This window comes from Motacilla alba, chromosome 7, assembly GCF_015832195.1.
Source record: "Motacilla alba alba isolate MOTALB_02 chromosome 7, Motacilla_alba_V1.0_pri, whole genome shotgun sequence".
Lineage (NCBI taxonomy): Eukaryota > Metazoa > Chordata > Aves > Passeriformes > Motacillidae > Motacilla > Motacilla alba.
In genome coordinates this window covers 21198382-21218828 of record NC_052022.1, presented here as the reverse complement: position 1 = coordinate 21218828, position 20447 = coordinate 21198382, and the positions used below count along the sequence as shown (strand labels likewise).

At 36.4% G+C, this 20447-nt stretch overlaps 1 protein-coding gene across 2 annotated transcripts in view; it reads left to right on the top strand.

Moving 5' to 3' along the window:
- OLA1 (Obg like ATPase 1) overlaps window positions 1-20447 on the top strand; it is a 128109-nt gene that overhangs the window by 71491 nt on the left and 36171 nt on the right. For both annotated transcript variants that reach the window (XM_038142019.1, XM_038142020.1), the window contains 3 exons: window positions 6675-6850; window positions 18879-18959; window positions 19259-19356. In XM_038142019.1, coding sequence (XP_037997947.1) covers window positions 6675-6850; window positions 18879-18959; window positions 19259-19356 — 355 coding nt within the window. The remainder of the gene's footprint in view (window positions 1-6674; window positions 6851-18878; window positions 18960-19258; window positions 19357-20447) is intronic.

The following is a 20447-nucleotide window of genomic DNA, read 5'->3' as shown; positions in this document are numbered from 1 at the left end:
CCCTTATAGTTTATTGACAAAAATGCTGGTCATTACCCTAAATACCAATGGGAGTTTCAGCTTGTGATGCAGTTCAGAGTCTGATCAAATTGTAAATATCCCCCTTAATTACAGCATAACATGTCCCAATATACTGCTTACCTTTAGTAAATGAATGCAGGATGCCAGAATGCCATTATGTGAAGCTTTAGTCTTAGCCAAATGTTTGGTTACATTTTATTTTAAGGGTAAGGATAATTAGAGAAATGAAGCCACTGGTATATAAAAGATAAATTAATCTTGAAGATAATAATTAATTTCCATAATTGCAATTAGGAGCAGAACAAGATAAGTTTAGAAGTAGTATTTTGATTTGGATTTTAGCATCTCAGTGGCAGCTTGGAGCAGCTAGAAACAATAAGGTTTAGGCTATAGGCGGCTTCTTCGTTTTTATGTCGAACTAGTTTTATATGCTATATCATAAAACTTTCAGTCCAATCAGCAACTACATTTAAATACTGCAAATTGTGGCAGCAAAACAATAATTCTGCTGATTAGCCCCTTTCCATTTCTTGTAAGTGAACTGTTTATGCTGTTGAGTACCTTTTGAAAAAAGAAAAAGCCAAAACAGCCTTGATTAGTCAAGGAGTAATTGGATGACTTGATTTTAGCAAGAGAATGAATTGGTTGATGATAGCCTGTAACTAAGTGTAGTGGTTCTGTTCAGATGAATACATAACATACAGTCATCAGATCTTGACAGGTATAACATAAGCAATGCAAAAATTTCTGGAGGCTGAGAGGTAAATTTTGTCAAAGGAATTTTGAAGCTGATTTTTGAAAGAAATGGGAAGAAATGTGCATGCCATTAGATGATACCATTTAAAAGTGACATTCGTTACGGCTGTCCTGTATACATATTTATGTGCTCTTATTTTTGCTTGTCAAGAACAAATCTAGACTGTGTGTCCTGGCTGCCATCAAGACCTTACAAATTGACAGTTTCTGCACTTCCACAGGAAAAAAAACAGAGAGTCAGGTTGCACATCTTCTCCATTCATTTGTTTAGTTTTCTGCATTTTTAAGCCAATAATATGAAAGAAATGTGCAGAACCAGCTATTGCTGCATTATATCTTTAATGCCACTTAAAAACATATTTTTGGCCCACCACACATGGACCCAAACAGCCCAGATAAAGTGCTCAGCTAAAGATAAACCCTTCCCCAAAACTGAAGAATAGTTCAAGTTTGAACCTAAGGGCGACAGAAGAGGGAGCTGGGTGTGGTGGTGATAATTTCCAAGCCCCTTACTTCTACTAATTTCAGCTTATATGATTATTTTGAGGCTGTTAGCTGGCAAAAATGAATCCTGCTCCAGTATTATGCTTTACCATTTTTCTGTCTAAATACTTGTTTTGTTTTAATAGCAGTAACTGGATACTGCTGAAACATTAAAGGAATTTACCACAGCAGATGTTCACTTGCAGTGAGCCTGATGTTTTTAACTCTGTAATCCTTGCTCTTGTACACTAAAGGAAGGGATGGGGATTTTTAAAGGTAGAACGCAAATCCATCAGGATGTTATGGGAGATTATTTGAGAAAAAGCTTATATAGGATACTTAAAATAAGAAACATGGTTTCTGTTCAACTTCCTTTTGACAAACTTCTGATGAAATTGTAGTTTACCTCTGCTAGGATATGCAAGAGAGATGCCAGAGAAGTTGTAATGATTTTTTAAAGTAATTAAATTACTAATTAGAGTTTCCCAGTTGACCTTCCTGTTACTGCTGTGTGATTAGCTTGGCTGTTGACAAACATATGGTTCCTTGGGGAGATTTTTGAGTAAGTCTACTTTATGTATGTATTTTTTTGCCCATATGGCAGATTGATTCCTTTTTCCTCTTAGAGTAGTATGCCATAGTTTCCTGCAGTAGAAAGAGGGCACATTTGGAGCACAGGCAGTATAACTCAAGGAAGCAGTCAAAAGGAAGGTGCTGTGATTTGGGGTAATGTTCGAGAAATACCAAGGCCCCTTATGTTTTAAAAGCAAATGCATTGGTGAAGACATGGCAAGTACAATGGATTTTCATTTTATTCATTGGAGAAGGTCATTGTCCATAGGTCATACTGTGTTGAGAACACAGTGGTGTGACTAGTTTTGGAGATGTTAATTGTAAATATGCTTTTTAATTAGTATAATTTAAAAATAAATAAAGTAGTTAGAGCAATTTGTTGTTTGTTGAAATTCCAAAATATCATAACAGCTTTTTAAAGATTAATTTTTTAGCACAACTTTGAAAAAATGAATTTCTTCCTGGAAACTTAGGATGCTAGACCACAGAGCTCAGCTGCCTGTGTCCTGCAGGTGTGGGTGTACTACAGAGGATATTGTGTGAACAAGTTGCTAACCTTGTAAACCTCCCTCCTGTTTACAGAAACTGAGGCCTCATTATGTCAGTAAGAAGACAGACGTGGTTTGTTTGAGGTTCACCAAATTTAAACACACTTCATCGTCAGTGTGGGCTTTACCTCTGACACGTGGCCATGTTTGCAGTCTCTGCTGTTTTACAACAATCCCATTCTAGTCTTTGCTTCTTCACCTGGGTGCCCTGTTAGTATAATTTTGGGGAACCTTTGCTCCCTCATTTTTCTACCAAGCTCTCCCAAGCTATATTCAGCTTGAGATCAAAATAAGACTACCAAATGTCTGCTTTTCCTTTTCCCCATTATTTTTTTCTCATAGATTCTGTTGTAATGAGAGAGCAGTATCAGACAAGCCAATCTGAGGATTTCTTTGTCAATGTTTGTTTTTATTTTTCTTCTTCAGCGTCCATAAACTAACTGATTTTGGGTTTTTTTTTTGCCCGATACCCAAGACAGTCTTACCTCTTCCTTCAGAAAAACAAAATTCTAATTTCTTTGCTGTCATCTTGTATCTCAAGACCCACCTCCCATTCTCCCTGCTTCTTACAATTCAGCAGTTTTTGGTTTCATCGGGCTGATTTTCTACATAGTGCACCATACCAGTTACTGGTCTGGTGCTACTCAGTGTTAATAGCCTGTGTCCACCTTGTTCATCATGTTTGTTGTACAGCTATTGCATTATCTTTACCTTTAATTGGACAGTGATGGGATTCTTAGTACTTCATTTGTTGTACTTTTAAAATAAAGCCTTTGGATTTTCTGTTTTGCTGCTGTGTGTGCTGCAGGGAAGATGGGGCTATCATATCATCTTCCCTAACAAAAGAGAGGTAAAGGCCTTGCTTGACAGAGGAATTTCACACAAAGGCAGAAAGACAAAGTAATAAATAACAATATGCTGTTAACAATCTATTACAAGTAAAGTTTGTAGATTGAGATTATAGTTCTTATTTTCATCATTGAAAGTTGTAAATAATATGCACATTTTCTTGTTTATCTTATTTATAAACTCAGTTTTATAACTCCATTTTTTTCCTACTACTTTGCATTTTTGTATAGGCAGTTTTTAAAATCAGGTCCTGAGTAAAACATTTTTCTAGTAGTTTAACTGCTAGTTTCTCACAGCTGTACTTTTTCCAAGAGATCTCAGCTCTTGCTCAAAACCTAATTTGTAAGGTTGCCACCAGTTCTGGCTTGCTATGTCTGCATGCAGCTCTGCAGACTAGAATTGAATTCCCTACAGTGCTCAGTGTGATTTGTACCAGACCATCACTACAGGACAGGCTGGAGCCTGGCATAATAGATTGTTCAAAATAATCCCGCGTGGATATTGAGACAAAGTTAAAAACTGAGGCTCTTCATCCTAGTGGTGTCACTCTGCCTTTTCCTTCTCTTCTTCTGAGTCTGCCTCATCCCTGAAGGAGTGTCCCTGTCGTGTCTCTAGCTAGGCTGTTGGTCAGAGTGTGATCTGGTTTATGTTGATGGCTGAGGCTGACATGGAGAAACTCTGATCAAGAGATTGACAAAAAGAGCTCAGTATCTGTTGCCTTGAAGAATCTCTCATTTGTACTAAGATGTGGACATTACTGCCAGTTTAGTCTTCTGTGTACCAAAAAAATCTTAAAGCTGCCACTTTCTTAGGGACTGTGTCTATCTAAATGGGAATTCCTCTAAATGTAAAATGGAAATTTAAACTTAGAATCCATATACAACTAGTGTTCATTCATTCCATGAGAAGAGTCAAGTAACCCAGTGAGGAGGAAAGAAGGTTAAAGTGTTACCTCTAGTGGGAAATCATCAGCTCAGTCAGAGGGGCTTTTTACCCAAGCAAACAACTGCCTGTGCCAGACACAGATCTCTTGTTATTCTGTTGTCTGAATGAACTGCAGGATGGCTGCTGACACTGGCATGATGGAAGGAGGAGACTTGAAGAAAACTCTGGCAGAACATTGAAAGGTCCATGGGTTAAAGGCTATAGTGGGCTGAGAAGAGAGTAACGGTGAAGTTATAGAGTCAATTTTATTGAGGTGGAAATACACTGAGTTAATTGGGTTTGGATGAATAAAGAACAATTTTTTTTTTTTGTGAAAAGGAATGGGAAGATGTGAAGAAATGAAGATGTTGTTGAAGAGAACAGAAAAGTATAACTAATATATAAGCTGTTTTTTATTGTTGCTAATTCACCTTACACTTACTTTTTCAGAAAAGCTTCATTCTTCCTTAAGACCAAAATAAGGTGTTTACTTTACTTTTTATTTTTGTGTTCTAAATGTGAGATCTTCATGGTCATGCAGCTTTTTCCCTGACTTAACAGTGTGGGGACTTTTGTTGCTTTTCAAACCCATGGACACCAGATGCAGAAGGGTGTGAGACTGTATTATTTACATGGTCCTGGAGGCTTTTTTTCCTGATACAAGGAAGAAAGTTAGACTTTTAGCTGAATGAATGCTACGTATCGGTTGAGAAGGCTGAGGCAAGTAGATTTTTGTTGGTGTGTGTGGTAACATCTTCCTACTTCTACCCTTTTTATTTAATATTTCCCTTGTAAATTAGAATGGAGCAGTTAAACTGTTCTCTAGTATTTGCTCATCTGAACAAACTATATCTCATTCTGTCAGGTGTGCAAGTAGGGATTTATGGAAGATGAGGGCTATGGTGTCTGTTCCTTGATTGCCTGGCACTGGTATAGATTAGTGTGGAGTGTTCCCATTTAACAGAGCAGCCTGTTCTCCCATCATGGCTAGCATCAGGATCTAGTACCCAGGGAGTTCACTGATCATCTTTGGAGAGAAACAGTTATGGAGAGAGGAGGGAACTTCTGGTAACCACTATTTGAAAGAGTATTCATAAAAAATGTAAAAATGATGTAAAAATGATTTTCATATTTGACTATGAACAACCTTTTAAACCTGTGTTGTGTGTACATTGGTGTAAAAGCTTTGTTGCTAAAATCTTGGTTTTCAGTAAGTTAAAAGATGAAGTTTAAGATGTTCATGATGACAAAGAACCCCCACAACTTTCTATATATCAGTTGATTGTTTCTTGTTTATGCTGTTTCTTATATTTTTCAGTACAAGAAATGTCTTGATTTTTTTTCCTGTGTAAGAAATAAGTTTTAACTTTGGTAATGTTCAAGTAACATTCTTTTTTCATGGTTGCCTTCTCATGCATATCTTTAATGTTACAGGTTAGGCATGCAAATACTCTAAAACTTGATCCAGGAAGAAGTAATAAACTCTTTTTATCTGTTAATATTTTTATTTTTAAAACATGTATTGGTTTTTTGGGGAGAGCAGGATTTTTTTAAAGTGATGCTGCTTATCTGATAATTTCGATCCTAGTTGAATTATGTTGCCAGATTGTCATCAGAAGGGCATGAAGTCAGCACACATGCGTCAGTAATATCTGGTTGTTTTAACCTTATGTTTCCAGTTGGCAATTTGAAATTATGGCTTCAACTGCACTTTAAATATGTGATAATAGCATGTGTTTCTAATAAGGGCCAGCACCATTTTGTTCAGATACTGTGAATGGTTGTCACTCATATATGACAAATGCACCTTCATCTGCTTCTTTGATGGCCCCCTAAAAACCATACCCTCAAATCAGGCCGATGAAATTAGCTGCTGTGTAAATTGTGTGTCTGAGTGGTTCATTATCTAATCACCGTCAGAACCACAGTGATAAAGTAGATTGAAACAGGGACGAGGTCTGCCAGATGATTTCAGGCCTTTTTTTCTAAGCCCTGTTTCCCTTGGAAACACTAAGAGTCGTTCAGAACTTCAGAATTCTTTGTCTAGAACTTCTTCATTTCTTAATGCATAAAATTGGGCAGCCAGTGAGATCTGCCAAGGTGATTTGAAAGGTTTTCTCTCCATGATTCTTGCAATCATTACTGTGTGTATTAAAATGTTCCACAATGTTCAGTTTAGCTACTCTGTTTGCTACTTGTGGGTTAGATATTGTTAAACACACCAGCTATTTTCAGGAAACTGCTCCAGCCTACTCCTTTGTAGGCTCTAAGTCCTGTCCTGAAATGGCAAAGTGCTATGCTTTGAATATACATAGAGGGAGCTTTGGATCCTGGAGCTGATCTGTGAATTAACATACTAAACCAGTATGATATAAAACATCGCACAAGACACTTGCACATGGGCGGGACAACCATGTGGCTTTTCAATTTCAAACTTTCTTGACTCATTTTAGTATGTTCTAAATATATATGTCTTGTCTTTTTAGCTTAATAGGTAATTTAAATGTTCTTTTCTTTTAGGAGCATTTGAAGATGATGATATCACTCATGTTGAAGGAAGTGTAGATCCTGTTCGTGACATCGAAATTATACATGAAGAACTTAGACTTAAGGATGAGGAGCTGATCATGCAGAGCATAGATAAGCTTGAAAAAGTAGCTGTAAGAGGAGGAGACAAGAAATTAAAACCTGAATATGTAAGTACATGACCTATAAAAGTAAATCATTAAGTCTTCTCAGCATTGAATTGAAATATTTGTATTGTTGGGTTTTCTTATTGATCCCACATGTGTAACACAAAACACTACTACTATTTTTACTATGTATTTTAAAGTAATTATTATTATGAGTTGAAAAAATACTAGAATGACTGGCTGTGCTGTCAGTGTAAGGTTTCATAGATGTAGCTAATTGTAACTTTTGAAATTCAGCTGTTATTTTCTTGCTGACACAGCTTTGTATGAGAATTGCCAATTCTTTGTCAAACTTATATCAGTGTCTAAGTTGTAATTCAGAATTACTTCTGACTTATTCCTGCTGTTAAGTTCTACTGTGATGATGATATTAGTATTCCTGTAGCCAGCAAGTGAATGTATTTTTTTGTGATTGCACTTTGTGTCTTTTAGGGCATGTTTAATGAAGACTGCTAGTTGAAATTAATGTTAGAATGTTGTTGTGAAAAGCTGCTTAAATGAGCTCAATTATCACAGGGTAGTGATGTTTCTTTGTAAATTAGTAATGTATAATAATTATCAACTTCAAAGTATATTTTTTGCAAATTGTTTTACTGCTACTTGTCTTTTTAGTCCCTTATACTTTGCCAGTAGTCATTCATTTTTCTTTGTCATTAATAATCTGTGAATATTTCAGGTGGTATATAAAATGCATTCTCTAATTATTATAGCAGTTTATCAGTGTGGAAATAGATTATTTTATGTCTAGCAAGTAATATTAAGAAGATACTCTTTTCTCAGATGGATTTTTTTGATAGCAAGTATTAAGAAAAACATTGTTATATTGGTGCTGCCAGGTTAATTTATCAATGTTGAAGTGCAGTGAAATTTGTTGACCCTGCCTAGTGTGTGGAAACAGACAGGAGCTGAAAGTGAACATCCCCCTCCAAAATATTCAGCTCCATGATGCAGTGTTAAAAAGCACTTCTGTGGTAGCTTCTGTTGGTGAAGAACTAGTCTTCATCTGGCATGAAAACTGTTTTATTTCTTGATTCGTCTAGGCCAGAAAAAATAGCTATTGTTGGAAGATTTAAAGGCTTTATGTAAGCCCAGAGAGAGAGAACCTTCATTTAAGAACCTTCATTTCAGGTCTTATCTGTCATGAGAACCCAGCCCTGAGTACATGTGGGCAGCGATTTTTATCTTTCACAAAAGGTTTCACATGCTTAGACGAACAGTGCAGTTTATGCCTGCAGTTTCAAATAGCATCCACGCAGTATTTCACCTTTTAATTCATGTTAAAGAAAGGGGCAAGCAAAAATCCTGTCCGTAGCGGATTGAAAGTTCATCCTAAAGCTAAATTTCATATTGGTATGACAGGATGAAAATGAGGAGTGCTGTGATGCTGTTCTGCCCCAGCCTCGAGCTCTTCTCACTCACTTTGTTGTGTGGCTGTCTTTGGAAACAGCTTTGCTCAGCTCCTTGTGATGGAACATTCCTGTCTAGTTTTTGAATGTACCTCTGTGGATGCTTTGAGGATTTTGTATCACAATGTATGTTCTTCGTGTGCAAAGGAAGAAGTTGGCACTTTTATGATTACAAAGAATCATAACTGGTGTGTTTTAAATAGAATTTGTAATAGTGACCGTGTAACTTAATGGGTGGTAGGTACAGTTACGATTGTATGGCAAAAGTTGTTCTTCGTCATTTTTTAACTACAGGAAGTTGGTATGTCTTTCAAAACAGAAAATGCCAGATTATCCTCAGATTAAAGGAGACACTAAATAAAAACTTCAAATCTAGAAATGCAATTTAAATTAATTAAAGAAGAATTTCAAATCTTTGTTATTAATCTTTCTTTACCCAGCTTCAGTTTCTCATCCATTTCTTTGCCTCTTCCTTCAGTCTCCTTACTATTACTTCGTCTGTAGTTCACCTGTCAAAATGATTTTGTCACGTTGTATTTGTGACGTACACTTCCTGTCATTTGTTGTGTTTTCTTAATCCTGTTTTTATGAACACATGCACAGAAAAGATCAGGTTCTTGACGTCATGTTGCTCTGCCGGTTCTGTTCCCAATAATAGCTGTTACACATGACCAGTCTCAGCTGAGTTTGTCAACAACAATAGAGGTTTCAAAGGCGTGAAATTCCTTTGTTTCATGGGAAGGGGTGACTGAACAGAGTGGGGAGGCACAAATTAATTCTTCCCTTGAGACAAAGGCTGCACATAGGAACTATAGTCACTAGGGAGTCTCTTCAAGGAAGTGTGGGGCATAATGCCTGTGAATCTTGCTGATCTTGGACCTTCTTGCTTCTCTTCCCTGTGACTTTTATGCTTGAATTGTAATGTATATACACTAGACTTTGTAAAATGGACTTTTATAATGGTGAAGGCCTGTGAAAGCTCCTTTCTTCTCCAGGTAAATCAATCCTTAGGTCCAGTTACACAGCTTCCAGAAGCAGGTTTGTGTAGCTGTAAGACTGTAACAGCAGCTCTTGGGCATTTCCAGCCACTACTGGGCTTTAGATGTTCATCCACTGGGTTGGGAGGCACTCCTGTACAGTTTGCCTTGCCTCTTTTCCTTTCATGTTTTGTGTTGCACAGAAGGCCTGTGGTTGCATTATATATAATATACTATAGTACGGTACAGCAGAATTGACTATGCAGTAAATGATTTACTGGTCTAGGAGGGAAACCATGTGAGATTAATGAAAAAAGCAGTTAAAGATTATTCCACCTTCCTAAAGTGGTAGCCAGAAGTCAGGAGTATATTTTGGCAGTTTGATCAGTGTGCACTTCCCCAGTCCCTTGCATTCTGCATTTAGCTTGTCTGTCACAGAGAGAGAGTTCCCTGTCCAGCACAATTAATAATGTTTCCGTGCGGCTTGCAGCTACTGTTCAAGGCTTGCTTTTTCCAGTGGAAAAAAATAAATAATGAAGAGACAGTATGGCCTGAAATGAATACTTTTTTCCAAACAGGTTGTCTTCAAAAAAATAGAAGATGGGACAGGACTGGGAGAGAACTTCTCAGGATTTGCTTTTTTAAATTATTTGCCAATATCATACACAGCCATTGCTAATATTCTTCTTCTGTAGCAGTCATGTGGAACAAACAGCTCTTGTCTGTGCACCAAGTGTTCCCAGTCATTTTTCCTTTCAGGAAAACCAGGAGGTTATGAAGGAAAAAACTTGGTATTCATAGATTGTTTTGGTTTTGTTTTTAAGCACAGTGTTAAAATTTTAGTGTCTATCTTTTTTATTGTCTTCTTTCCCCCATTCCTTTTGGAACAATTCAAGGTGAAGGTGCTTGAGAATGTCTCAAGAATTTTAACTGGTTGAGAGTTATAGAAGTCATTTGTCTCATTTTATAAATATGAATTGTCTCCTTTGGAAGATCCACTTTATCAATAAGCCACCACAATTGTAACTTGGTAGTCTGAAATCTCCAAAAGGTGTAGGAGGAGAAACATAAAAAATTGACACTGTACATCAGTCGACAGTACTTAGAAATCTGGGATTTGTACTTGATTGCCTGCATTTTGCGTGGCGTTATAACTTGTTAATTATAATTTTTTCTCTGTCAAAGCCTACATTGCCTACAGGTGATAAATTCACCTTTGTGCAGTGACCTGGCTTGGCAGTTGAATAGTGTTTTTCCTGTCTCTCAGAGAATTGATTTCTCAGTCCCCTGTCAGCAGAAATAAAATAGCTGACTGTTGTTAAGGAGCTATCAATGAAATAATTCCCAAGTTCTACTTAAAAATCAGTGGCACAATATGATCCAAGATCACCAACATGTAATGTTGACATACGCTTGGAATAGCTTCCTTTACACACGTATTGTCTGTTTTGCAAGTATTCCCACTGCCTTCTCAGAAATGACTGTCTGCTATTACTAAGTCTTTCAGACTTTATATACCTTTAAATATTATTTTGGCTATAACCTTCTAAAGAGATATTATAGAATAAAAATACTCCTGTTATTTGCATGTATTAAAACAGTGCAAATATAATTTCAGAAAGCAGAGTACTTTTGATTTTATATTTTAAATCTGTCTGGTGCTGGTATATGCAGAGACAGATATTGAGTTAAACTTTATTATTAGCTTATTAGTGATCTGTCATTTTGGATAGCAGGGGATTTAAAAATAAAATTCAAATATGTATGACTTTATAAATCAGAATGTACAAATGATAAAATTAATCTTAAATATTCTTTAATTGGTGGGATTTTTCAGTCCTGGAGACAAGTCTCTAAGTTAATACCATCTAATACAGTGAAGTGAACATTATTTCGGGATTCTCTTCCAATGTCCTTCCAGTCTGATATCAATTTAGAAATTGATAGCTCTGCAACAGATAGCTATTCCTTGAGCCTTTTGTTGGTGCTCAAAATCTTGAATTCCAGCACAGAGGAATTCTTATGTCAACAGTATTGAGGTCTACGTATCTGACTACAAGGGTATTGTTTATATTTGAGCTGATACAGATTATTGATGTTAGTGATATGAAGACACAATCTTTAGGTCACACTCAATGTGCACACTGTTTGACCTTCCAATTTTCTGTTGAAAGGTGGCTTCTACAATAGGTCAGGATCAGCGTTCACTGGATTTGAACTTCCAGTGTTGGGTTGAATGGGATGCTTTCACAAGTCTCCATTGTAAAGTCTGTCATTTAAAAAATAAGATTAGTTTATCAAATCAAGCATATTTTTTTACAGGAAAAGCAACTGCAGTTATGAAAAGAGCAGTTAGAGACTCCTTTTTAGTGTAATGGTACCAGAACCATGTAGTGCATATTCCGCTTAAAAGAAAGGTGTCAAGCTTTGTTTTGTTACTGTGATGGACAATGACTTAATAATGAATACTTACACTCTGCCTATGGTCATTGTATTTGTCAGCATCTATGTACTATGAAGAGTAAAGCAAAATCTTCCTAATGGTGGTTTAAGTAGCTTTAATCCCTTCCATTCTCCTCCCTTACATTTATTGTCTTGGTCCTGTCCTGAGAATATAGTAACTGTTTGAAAGATGATCTTTTGTTCATCATTTGTTGTTAAAATCACCAGTATGGTATGGGAGATACTTCACATACAGCAAAGAGCTGGTAGATTCAGTTTGTTCTTATTACCAATCTATACTGGATGAAAATCTTTCCTTCCTGCAATATTCTGATGAATGGGATGTGCCAAGCAGAATTTGCTGACCTCTTGCTGCAAGCACTTGCCAGAGTTCTCACGGATGGATGAACTCTTATTTCCTCTAACTGATGATGTCAGTTGGGAATGTTCACCTTTCTTTCATTCCAAGTTGAAGATAAATACAGTGATGAATTGTATAATTTTTTTTGCCAGTTTCTTTGGTCTGCTTGTGTGAGGAGAGTTTGAGAGGCCAGTTTGTTCCACAGGAGAGGGAAAGAAAGGAGCAGTGTACACATGCACTGTTGACATACTCTCTGCTGATGGCTTTTACAATTGCTAACTTAAATTGTAGGGAATCGAGAAAATATTTATATTCTTAATGCATATAATTATGCCAAAAATCTTGAGTGGACCATTTACTGTGCTTAATGTGGTATTTAGAGGAAATTAAAGTTCATTCTGGAGAACATTTTGAATGTAGCATGGCAGATGTTTGTGAATTGATTGGTAGTAAAGCCTGACTTAAAAATACATAATGTGTAAACACACGTTTGGATTTTTTGGTATTATCAGTAGACAAAGAGAAGTCAGTGCTTAAATACTTTCTGTCAAGGCTGTTCTTTCCTGTGTAGATTTGACAAGTAGCTTAAAGTAATTCATTTTGTAAATCATGCCTCTCTAGGTATGTCTAGATCAAAGCCATTTTAAACTGTATGTGCATTTGCCAATATAACACTATATAAAAATAACTGTATTCTGAAAAAGACACCTTTTTCATTTGCCTTAATTCACACAAATCTACAACAAATACATTCACACATGGATTTATTTGAAAATTTTTGTGGATTGGCTAATGCAATAAGAAAAGTTTAGTGAAACTCTGCAAAAGATATTTCATTTTACTTCAGTGCAATTTCCCTGTTCTGAATTTCTGAACTGCTGGAAATAATCACTTGTAGATAGACTGCTTTCTTTATTCTTTCTTGCTTTTGTGTTTGAGAAGCAACATGTGACTGAGTTGTTTCATGTATAATGCTGTAGAGCCCACAAGGATGACCCACACAGGAGAATTTGGAGATTATTAACATGAATTACATTGCTTGGAATGCCTGTAGGATGGTTTGGGTGAAAGTGCTTGTTGTGGTTCATAAACATTATTGGCATGTAGTTCTAAGTAAATCTTATATCACATACAGCTTGTACTAGCTCTATGAGAAGGTATTAAATAGAAGGAAGCATAATACACTCGTCCTAAATCCATTACTTGTCCCATTGTATTTTTATTAAAGTCAGTGAGCAAGGGAATTGTAAGAGATTAGACATTGTTTTGTACCACAGAGGAGCTCATTGTCACTCCAGTTGGTGCGGTACCTGGCTTGTTCTCTTTCCTGCACCCAGCTGCTACAGCTTATTTAAGCACTTACCACAATGAAAAAACCATGATCTAGCCTTTTCTTTTAACTGCAAAATTTGTCTTAATTGTCCTTTAAAATACCACTGTTTTTAAACAGTATTTTTAGAATAAATTCTTACCATGTTACTTCATCCTCAATCTTCTAAATTGCCACAAAACCTCCAGGAAGAGCAGATAGCTGAGGCTATGCTCAAGACAAGTGAAAAGATTTCCAAGGAAAGCCGTGAATAGAAGGACTGTGGGTTCAGTGCACTCCATCCACCTCATGTGTACTCAGTAAATTGCTCTTGGTGCAGCACAGTTAAACTAGCTATGAGTACCTCAAATAGCATTATTCTCTATCTGTATATGAAATCTATTTTGAGATTTTGAAGGCCAGATGGACTAATAATTGATCCCTCGCATACCCCAACTTAGTTCTTACAACTGTGGTTAAAATGGGATGTATCTCTTACAGGAAAAATTAATCTTTATTGAAATATTTTCTGGATAGAGTTAAATTACTTTAACTTGTATTAGCTATGCCAGTAATTAATTATCTTTACTGTTTAGAAATAAGAGACAGCTTTAGTCTGTATTTGTCCAGCTTTAGCAGTCATTTGATTTCTCTATGCTAGTGTGAAAAGCCCTGTATATGTGAGATTTTTGTTTTATGTATATATAATGCAATAAGAATAAAAGAATAGAATTTAAGAACACCAAATCTTCATGCATAAGCACTTTCTCAAAACCTATGTTTTTTCTCCAGTTTTTAATTATTTCAGCAGAGATAAGTGTAAGATTATTCCTGTTGGACACTAGACTATTTATATACTCCAGGATTGCATTATTCTTCTTGTTACAGTACAGTTCATTTGCTTGTGACCCTCCAGGCTTCTCAGTCACTCTTGCAAGAGGGAAGTGCTGTGTTGGTAAATACTGTATCCACCCTCCCTTTGCCCCTGCCCAGCAGTGTATGAGCTTCAGGGTTTCATATTCAAAAGCATGGTTTCACATTCAAAAGTTTGCTTTCACTAGAGCTGAGTGGCTGTTCTGGTCCGTACACAGGTTCCCATTGTTTGTAAGTTACTGTTCTCAGAATGTGTGTGTCATTAACATGGCATTTTTTGGCTGCTAAAAGATGGTAACCAGGGAAAGGCAAAGAGTTTGTTTGGAGTGCCATCAGAAACACACATATTGGGGTTCTTATTTACAGTTGTGTTCTGAGACCTACTAGGTGGTGTTGACTCCATTTAGTATATGCAGTGATTTATTAAAGAAATACGTTCTGCCACTGAGCCAGATTCTTTAGGGAAGTCAGAATAGGTTATTTATACACTACCACCTTCATTACTGATATTCAATGGTGTTGGGCTTTAGAATGAAGTGAGAGGAGCTAACTAAGAGCTACAGGTAATGTTTTAGGTACTCCTTGTAGCTTTTCCTAGCAGCAGAGACGTGTAAATAATAGAATTTTAGACAATTGGAACATTTAAATAAAAAGTATTTAAGTGCTTTTGAAGCTTTTACAGGGAGATGGTAAGTTTTTACATCTTGAAAGTTTTGAAGGGAATAAGGTGCTGAAAAACACTCCATACGTCCCTTGGTGGGGGGACCTTACTGTACTCACAGTTACTCTGTAATAGTGGAGACATTTGCACTGCCTGCAGGATCACAGGGAATTCACTTGCACTTTGAAGTGTGAAGTGATAATCCTCACAACTGCTTATTTCTTTATTAAATTTGCGGAAGTTAATTACACGCCCTGGTAATTTACAACAAAAAAATCACAATTCTCTGATGCCAAGTAGGCAAGTGAGTTTCCAAGCTTCAGTTTAGTCCCTCATGCTGTAAGAAGAATTTGGCATTGGCACACATTATTACTATCATTCATCCAGAAAGTCTATTAATGTATGCACATTTTGCTGCACAGTAGTGTTTCATGAGTAGGTCGTGGTAAATCTGCTATATGCAATTTACATGTATTTCATTATTTTATACTGCTGGACTTAGTGTTAATGTCCTGCTTAGCGTTTGTGGGTTGAGTACCTGTGGTCTTTGGAAAATGAGTGCAGGACATAATTAAAATCACTGTATTTCATATGGCTAAATATACGGAGTATTCGTAAGTGCTAAATATATTGCCATGCATGTAGTCAGAAATTAACTGATTTTACAAACAGTGATATTTGATATTCATTAAGTTTGCTGTATTTCATATGCCTTGACAAGTGTAAGGAAATTGGAATTTGGAGGGATTTTTGGTGGCTTCCTGAATGGCTCTTGTTATAATGTTTCTAGCTGGAAAACAAGAGTACTGCTCTCATCAAAGAAGGCAAAGTGGATCATTCTGCTGGTGACAGATTGACCTCAAAGTGTACAATTGGGGATGTCAGATCTAATAAAACAAAGTGGGTCATTGCTCTGTATTGTTATTAAGCATCTCAGAGTTAACTTGAGTAGTGATTAAATGTGTTTAAATGACTAATACAGTGATAGAGAAGATAAAAAGATTAGGTTGTGCTTTTTTACCAGTCCTAAATAGAAGCAAATAATTAAAAATGGTGCTGCATGAGAAATAACCTAAAAATGTGTTATGTTTGTTGAGAGTATTAGGGCAGCTGAGTTAAAAAGAAATACGTGGAAATATATGCCTTTCTTCATATTGTCATTTGTGTTTAACAATTTCTTGTTAAGGAGTTAAGTCCCATTTCAGTGGAACACCACCACTGATGTAGGGGAATCTAAGTTCAGCTCACCCATTTTTAGGTTTCTGGACTGGCTACTTACATTCTGCATGGTGTGACTGCTGCCTATATAGTCCATCAGAGAACTTCTTTGTATCTCACTGCTTCATCAGCTTCATGTATACAAGTTTGCATTTGCTTACAAGTTTCCATCCTTTTACCTACAGAAAGTTTTCCAAAGTTTTCCAAGTTTGCCAGCCTCCCTGTAAAACCAAAATAAAATTGCAAGTTGATGGTTGTTAGTTGTCCCCAGCATACTCAGCTGTAGATCTGCTTTACCTGTGGAAATTGTCCATGTAATCACTCCTTTAGAACAACAGTTACAAACAGCTTTAAGTCAGGTTCTTAAATGGGAAATTAATAAAATTAGGTCAATGCCAAAATGGATTTAGACTGTGTGTCACTGTAAGTAGCAAATGGATGTGGGAGAGGTTTTGATTGGCAGCTCTGTGCTTAGACAGGCTTTAGAAAGGCCAGACTTTATTTGCTGTGTTGATGCTTGAAGTTTTGTGGATGTTCTGTGTTATGTAACTCCCCTTACAGTGTGATTACAAAATATTTCATTTCTGCTTAAGCAGAAACTTAAAAGTTTGGTTCCGGTGACTTCTGCTATAGTGGGTTTTTTTCTGTCAGTTTTTTATTGACTCCAGTTTATACGCAGCAATGTGTTGTTATTGTAGGAGAAACTGGAATGTTGAAAGTCATGTGGTAGGTGCCTACAGAACTAGTTTAAAACCCAAAACGGTGTGTAACCAGAATTCCTTCACTGCTGAACAGGAATCTTGGTGTGGTGGTTGTGTTGATTTTTTTTATATATCTATTTACAGAGAAGCTGAGGATAAATATCTTAAGTGAAAAATACTTACTGGTAGAATTGCTTCCCTTATCCTGTTTATACAGATTAATTAAAAAATAAAAAGCACATAGGGTTAAAGATAAGATGGTGCCAGTGTTTTCTTCTTTATGTGTAATCTTGTTGCATGTCTCTACATAAGCTGTTCTGGCCACTCATCATAGTAACCAGCTGGGCCATTTCACCTGCTGGAGCCATTAAAGAGGACTCTCTCCCCCTAGATTAATCCCCTCCGACATTAGTTTTTTGCTCTGACAACTGGAGCAGGCATTCAGAATTTGCAGGTGGCCAGTGTGACGCACATAATTGCCTACAATTTTAGGCAATGAATAAAAATGGTCTACATTACTTGTCAAAGGTTGTATATGCAGTGCCAAGTGAGATCTATGGGAAGCCTTTTAGGGTTTAAAGAACAGTTAATAGCAAAGCTGCACAGTGCTTTTTTAATCATAATGCATTTGTAATATAGCACTTTGATCTTCTCCTTGTAGGAAATGGTGTTATATTAGCCACTTTTAAACATTTATGAGTGAAATTCAGTTATAGGAGAGTAAAAGTGATTATTCTTAGGCAGAACATGTTAGATTTCATTAAAAGTTTTAGCTTGCCCCTTCCTTGTTAAAATCTGTGGGGAGTCCTGTTCCTGGAGGGTTTCAAATCAGGATCTGAAGATTTAGAAGAGCTTTTTTTTTTTTTTTTCCCCTCCACTAAAGCTACTGCAAGACTAGAAAAGACGGTAGTAAATACTGATGTTATTTGTGGTTGTTTATAAATGTACTTCAACTGCATAGCATTAAGTGCAAAAAATGTTGTGTGCTCAACAGTTCAGGGAATGTTTCCTTGGATTTTAAAGATCTTGATGCTCAGTTGCATCAATTTCAACTTAAAAAAATGCATTATTTAAAGCATGATCATAAATTATCTACAACAAAAAATAGGCGACTCTAAAATGTACTACTCCTAGAAGAGCAGAGTTTGACCTTTCAGACCCAAGAGCCTTTTATTAACACCTGCCTGTAAGGAAAACCGTGCCACACGCAGCTTTCGGATTCACGACCACAAAACTGATGAGGAAAGGCTTGAAGGGTTCAGTTTGTGTCACTTGCTGTTTGCCGTTTCCATTTCACAGATGATTAATCTTTCTGTGAAGAAAGGCCAGAGAAACAAAGCACATTGGGCTCTTCCTGCAGTTACTCCTTCTGAATGCACACTAGCTTGCTAACTAAAAGGCCTTTAGATTTCCTGCCGAGAGAGATGTTCTGAAAGTGAATGCAGCTGGTTGGAGGTCACCAGTGCAAGGCTCTTGCCATTGTGTAATGGAGGCTTTGGCAGGTTTCATTTTGGGGGGGGAGGGAGAAGGTGTTGGCGAAAAATTAATGCGGAATAACAAGGGCTTTGGCCGTTTGAATTAATTTCTTGAGGGTGGATCATCAATAATAGGCTCCGTTTCTTTTGCTCACAATTTAAAAAAAAATTTTTTTTTACCGTGTTTTGTCCCACCCATTCCCTTTTCTTAATGGCATGTTTATATTGTACGTGGTCTCTCCCGCTGGATGCTGAAATGTTGCGTCTGAGTTCGAAAAGCAATCTAAAATATACTGATTTTTACATATATTTTATGAGCTCTGCTGATGTTCTTGGTGACAAGAGATGATACTTGAGTCTTGTGTATTTAACTTTCTAATTGTGGGATTTTGATGACTTTAATAATCCATATTGCTCTTTAGCAACTTTGAAAACAGCAATTTCTGTTTTTCTGGGAGAGTAAAAATTTGTTTATAAAAGGTATTATCTAATTTTTCGTTTGTGTGTATGTTTTGAATCTTAATGGATACACGCCTTGTTTATGGAAGAGAATAGTCTTGATATCCAGCTGAGTTTTTGACTTTGGGTTTTTTTTTGATCTTGCGTAGGACGTAATGTGCAAAATCAAGACATGGGTAATAGATGAAAAGAAAGCTGTCCGCTTCTATCATGATTGGAATGACAAAGAGGTAGGCTATAAATATTACTCCATGAATTGACTTCTAATTTTGCTACCTGTTACTGGTTCTTTTTAGAGTTGTTTGGTTTTTTTGGTTGTTGTTGTTGTTTTTTGTTGTTTTTTTAAATTTCATATTCATAGTGTATTGAACGTTAAATTTATTAGCTGCATCTATACTTACCTGTGATTTATGTATTACACTTGAATTCTGTAGCCTTCTGAGACACACCGTGAGGAAAATAATAATGAAATTAATTCAAGTTGATATAAATTGTTTTTAAAATTCTCCCCCTCTATTCTCCCTTCCAGATTGATGTTTTGAACAAACATTTGTTTTTTACTTCAAAACCGATGATCTACTTGGTTAATCTGTCTGAAAAAGACTACATTAGAAAGAAAAACAAGTGGTGAGTGTGTACAGGTTAAATGTCTACATTTATATTTCTGTTTCACATTTTTCAATGGTCACTAATTCCTTGCACATTTAGATCACCAAGGATATTAGTTAAAATAGCTATATGAACTACTCTTGCGCTTCTGTTATTAGTTATGCTCCCACTGACATGCTGCTTGAGTACAGTGCATATGGTGAAACCTTGACTGAAACTGCAGGAAAGAATATGCTTTCCATCCTTTCAGTTTAACATGAATCCGTTAACTTTGAAGAAAATAGATTTGATTTAGAAGTACTAATTTAAATAAGCGTGTGGCTTTATCATGTTCTATAATGCTGGTTGTCTGAACAGCATCTTTTTCATTCCAAAGGAATTGAGTGCCAGAAGACTAAAGCTATGTGACTTGCACAGAAGTCTTTCAAACAAAATTGCACATTTTAGCGTTACTCTTCTGTTTGTAATTGGGTGCCTGGCTTTCTTGCCCCTTCTTGTGCCTTGCTTGTGGTTTACAGGCCTCATTTGGTGGACTTTAGTGCCATGTATAGCTGTTTGTAGGTTTTAGACAGGTATTTCCGGCATCAGTGTTGTGACTCAGGTACATAATGTTTACAAAATCAGTCTATCAGACGTTCAGTGAACTGGATGAAGATGCAATCCTAACGTGGTAGACGTAAGGTGGGAATCCACTGTTGAGAAGTACAGCATTTAGCACGTCATTGGAAGCTCTAGATGGCATAAATACTGCTCTGTGGAGGAGGGAACAGATTGGGTAGTTAGCATATGATGAAGGAAAATCTATAGCAGTGTGTTTAGTTTAAAACAAAACCAACCAAACAGCAAATATTTTCTTACAATTCAGAATTTTAAACACTGTACTTGTGAGATACTTTGAAGATGTATAAATGTATGTTTGTGAACAGATATATGCATGTAACTCATCCAAACAAATCAAAAGTATCTAAAGCGGAATATCTGAATTCTCCTAAAGTACACCCTCTGTTTCTCCCTGTACTTCATTAAGTACTTAGATGCACATGGTTTCAATTTTCCATTAAAAATTCTCATTTCCATATGATATCAAAGAGTGAGAAGGCTTTAAACTG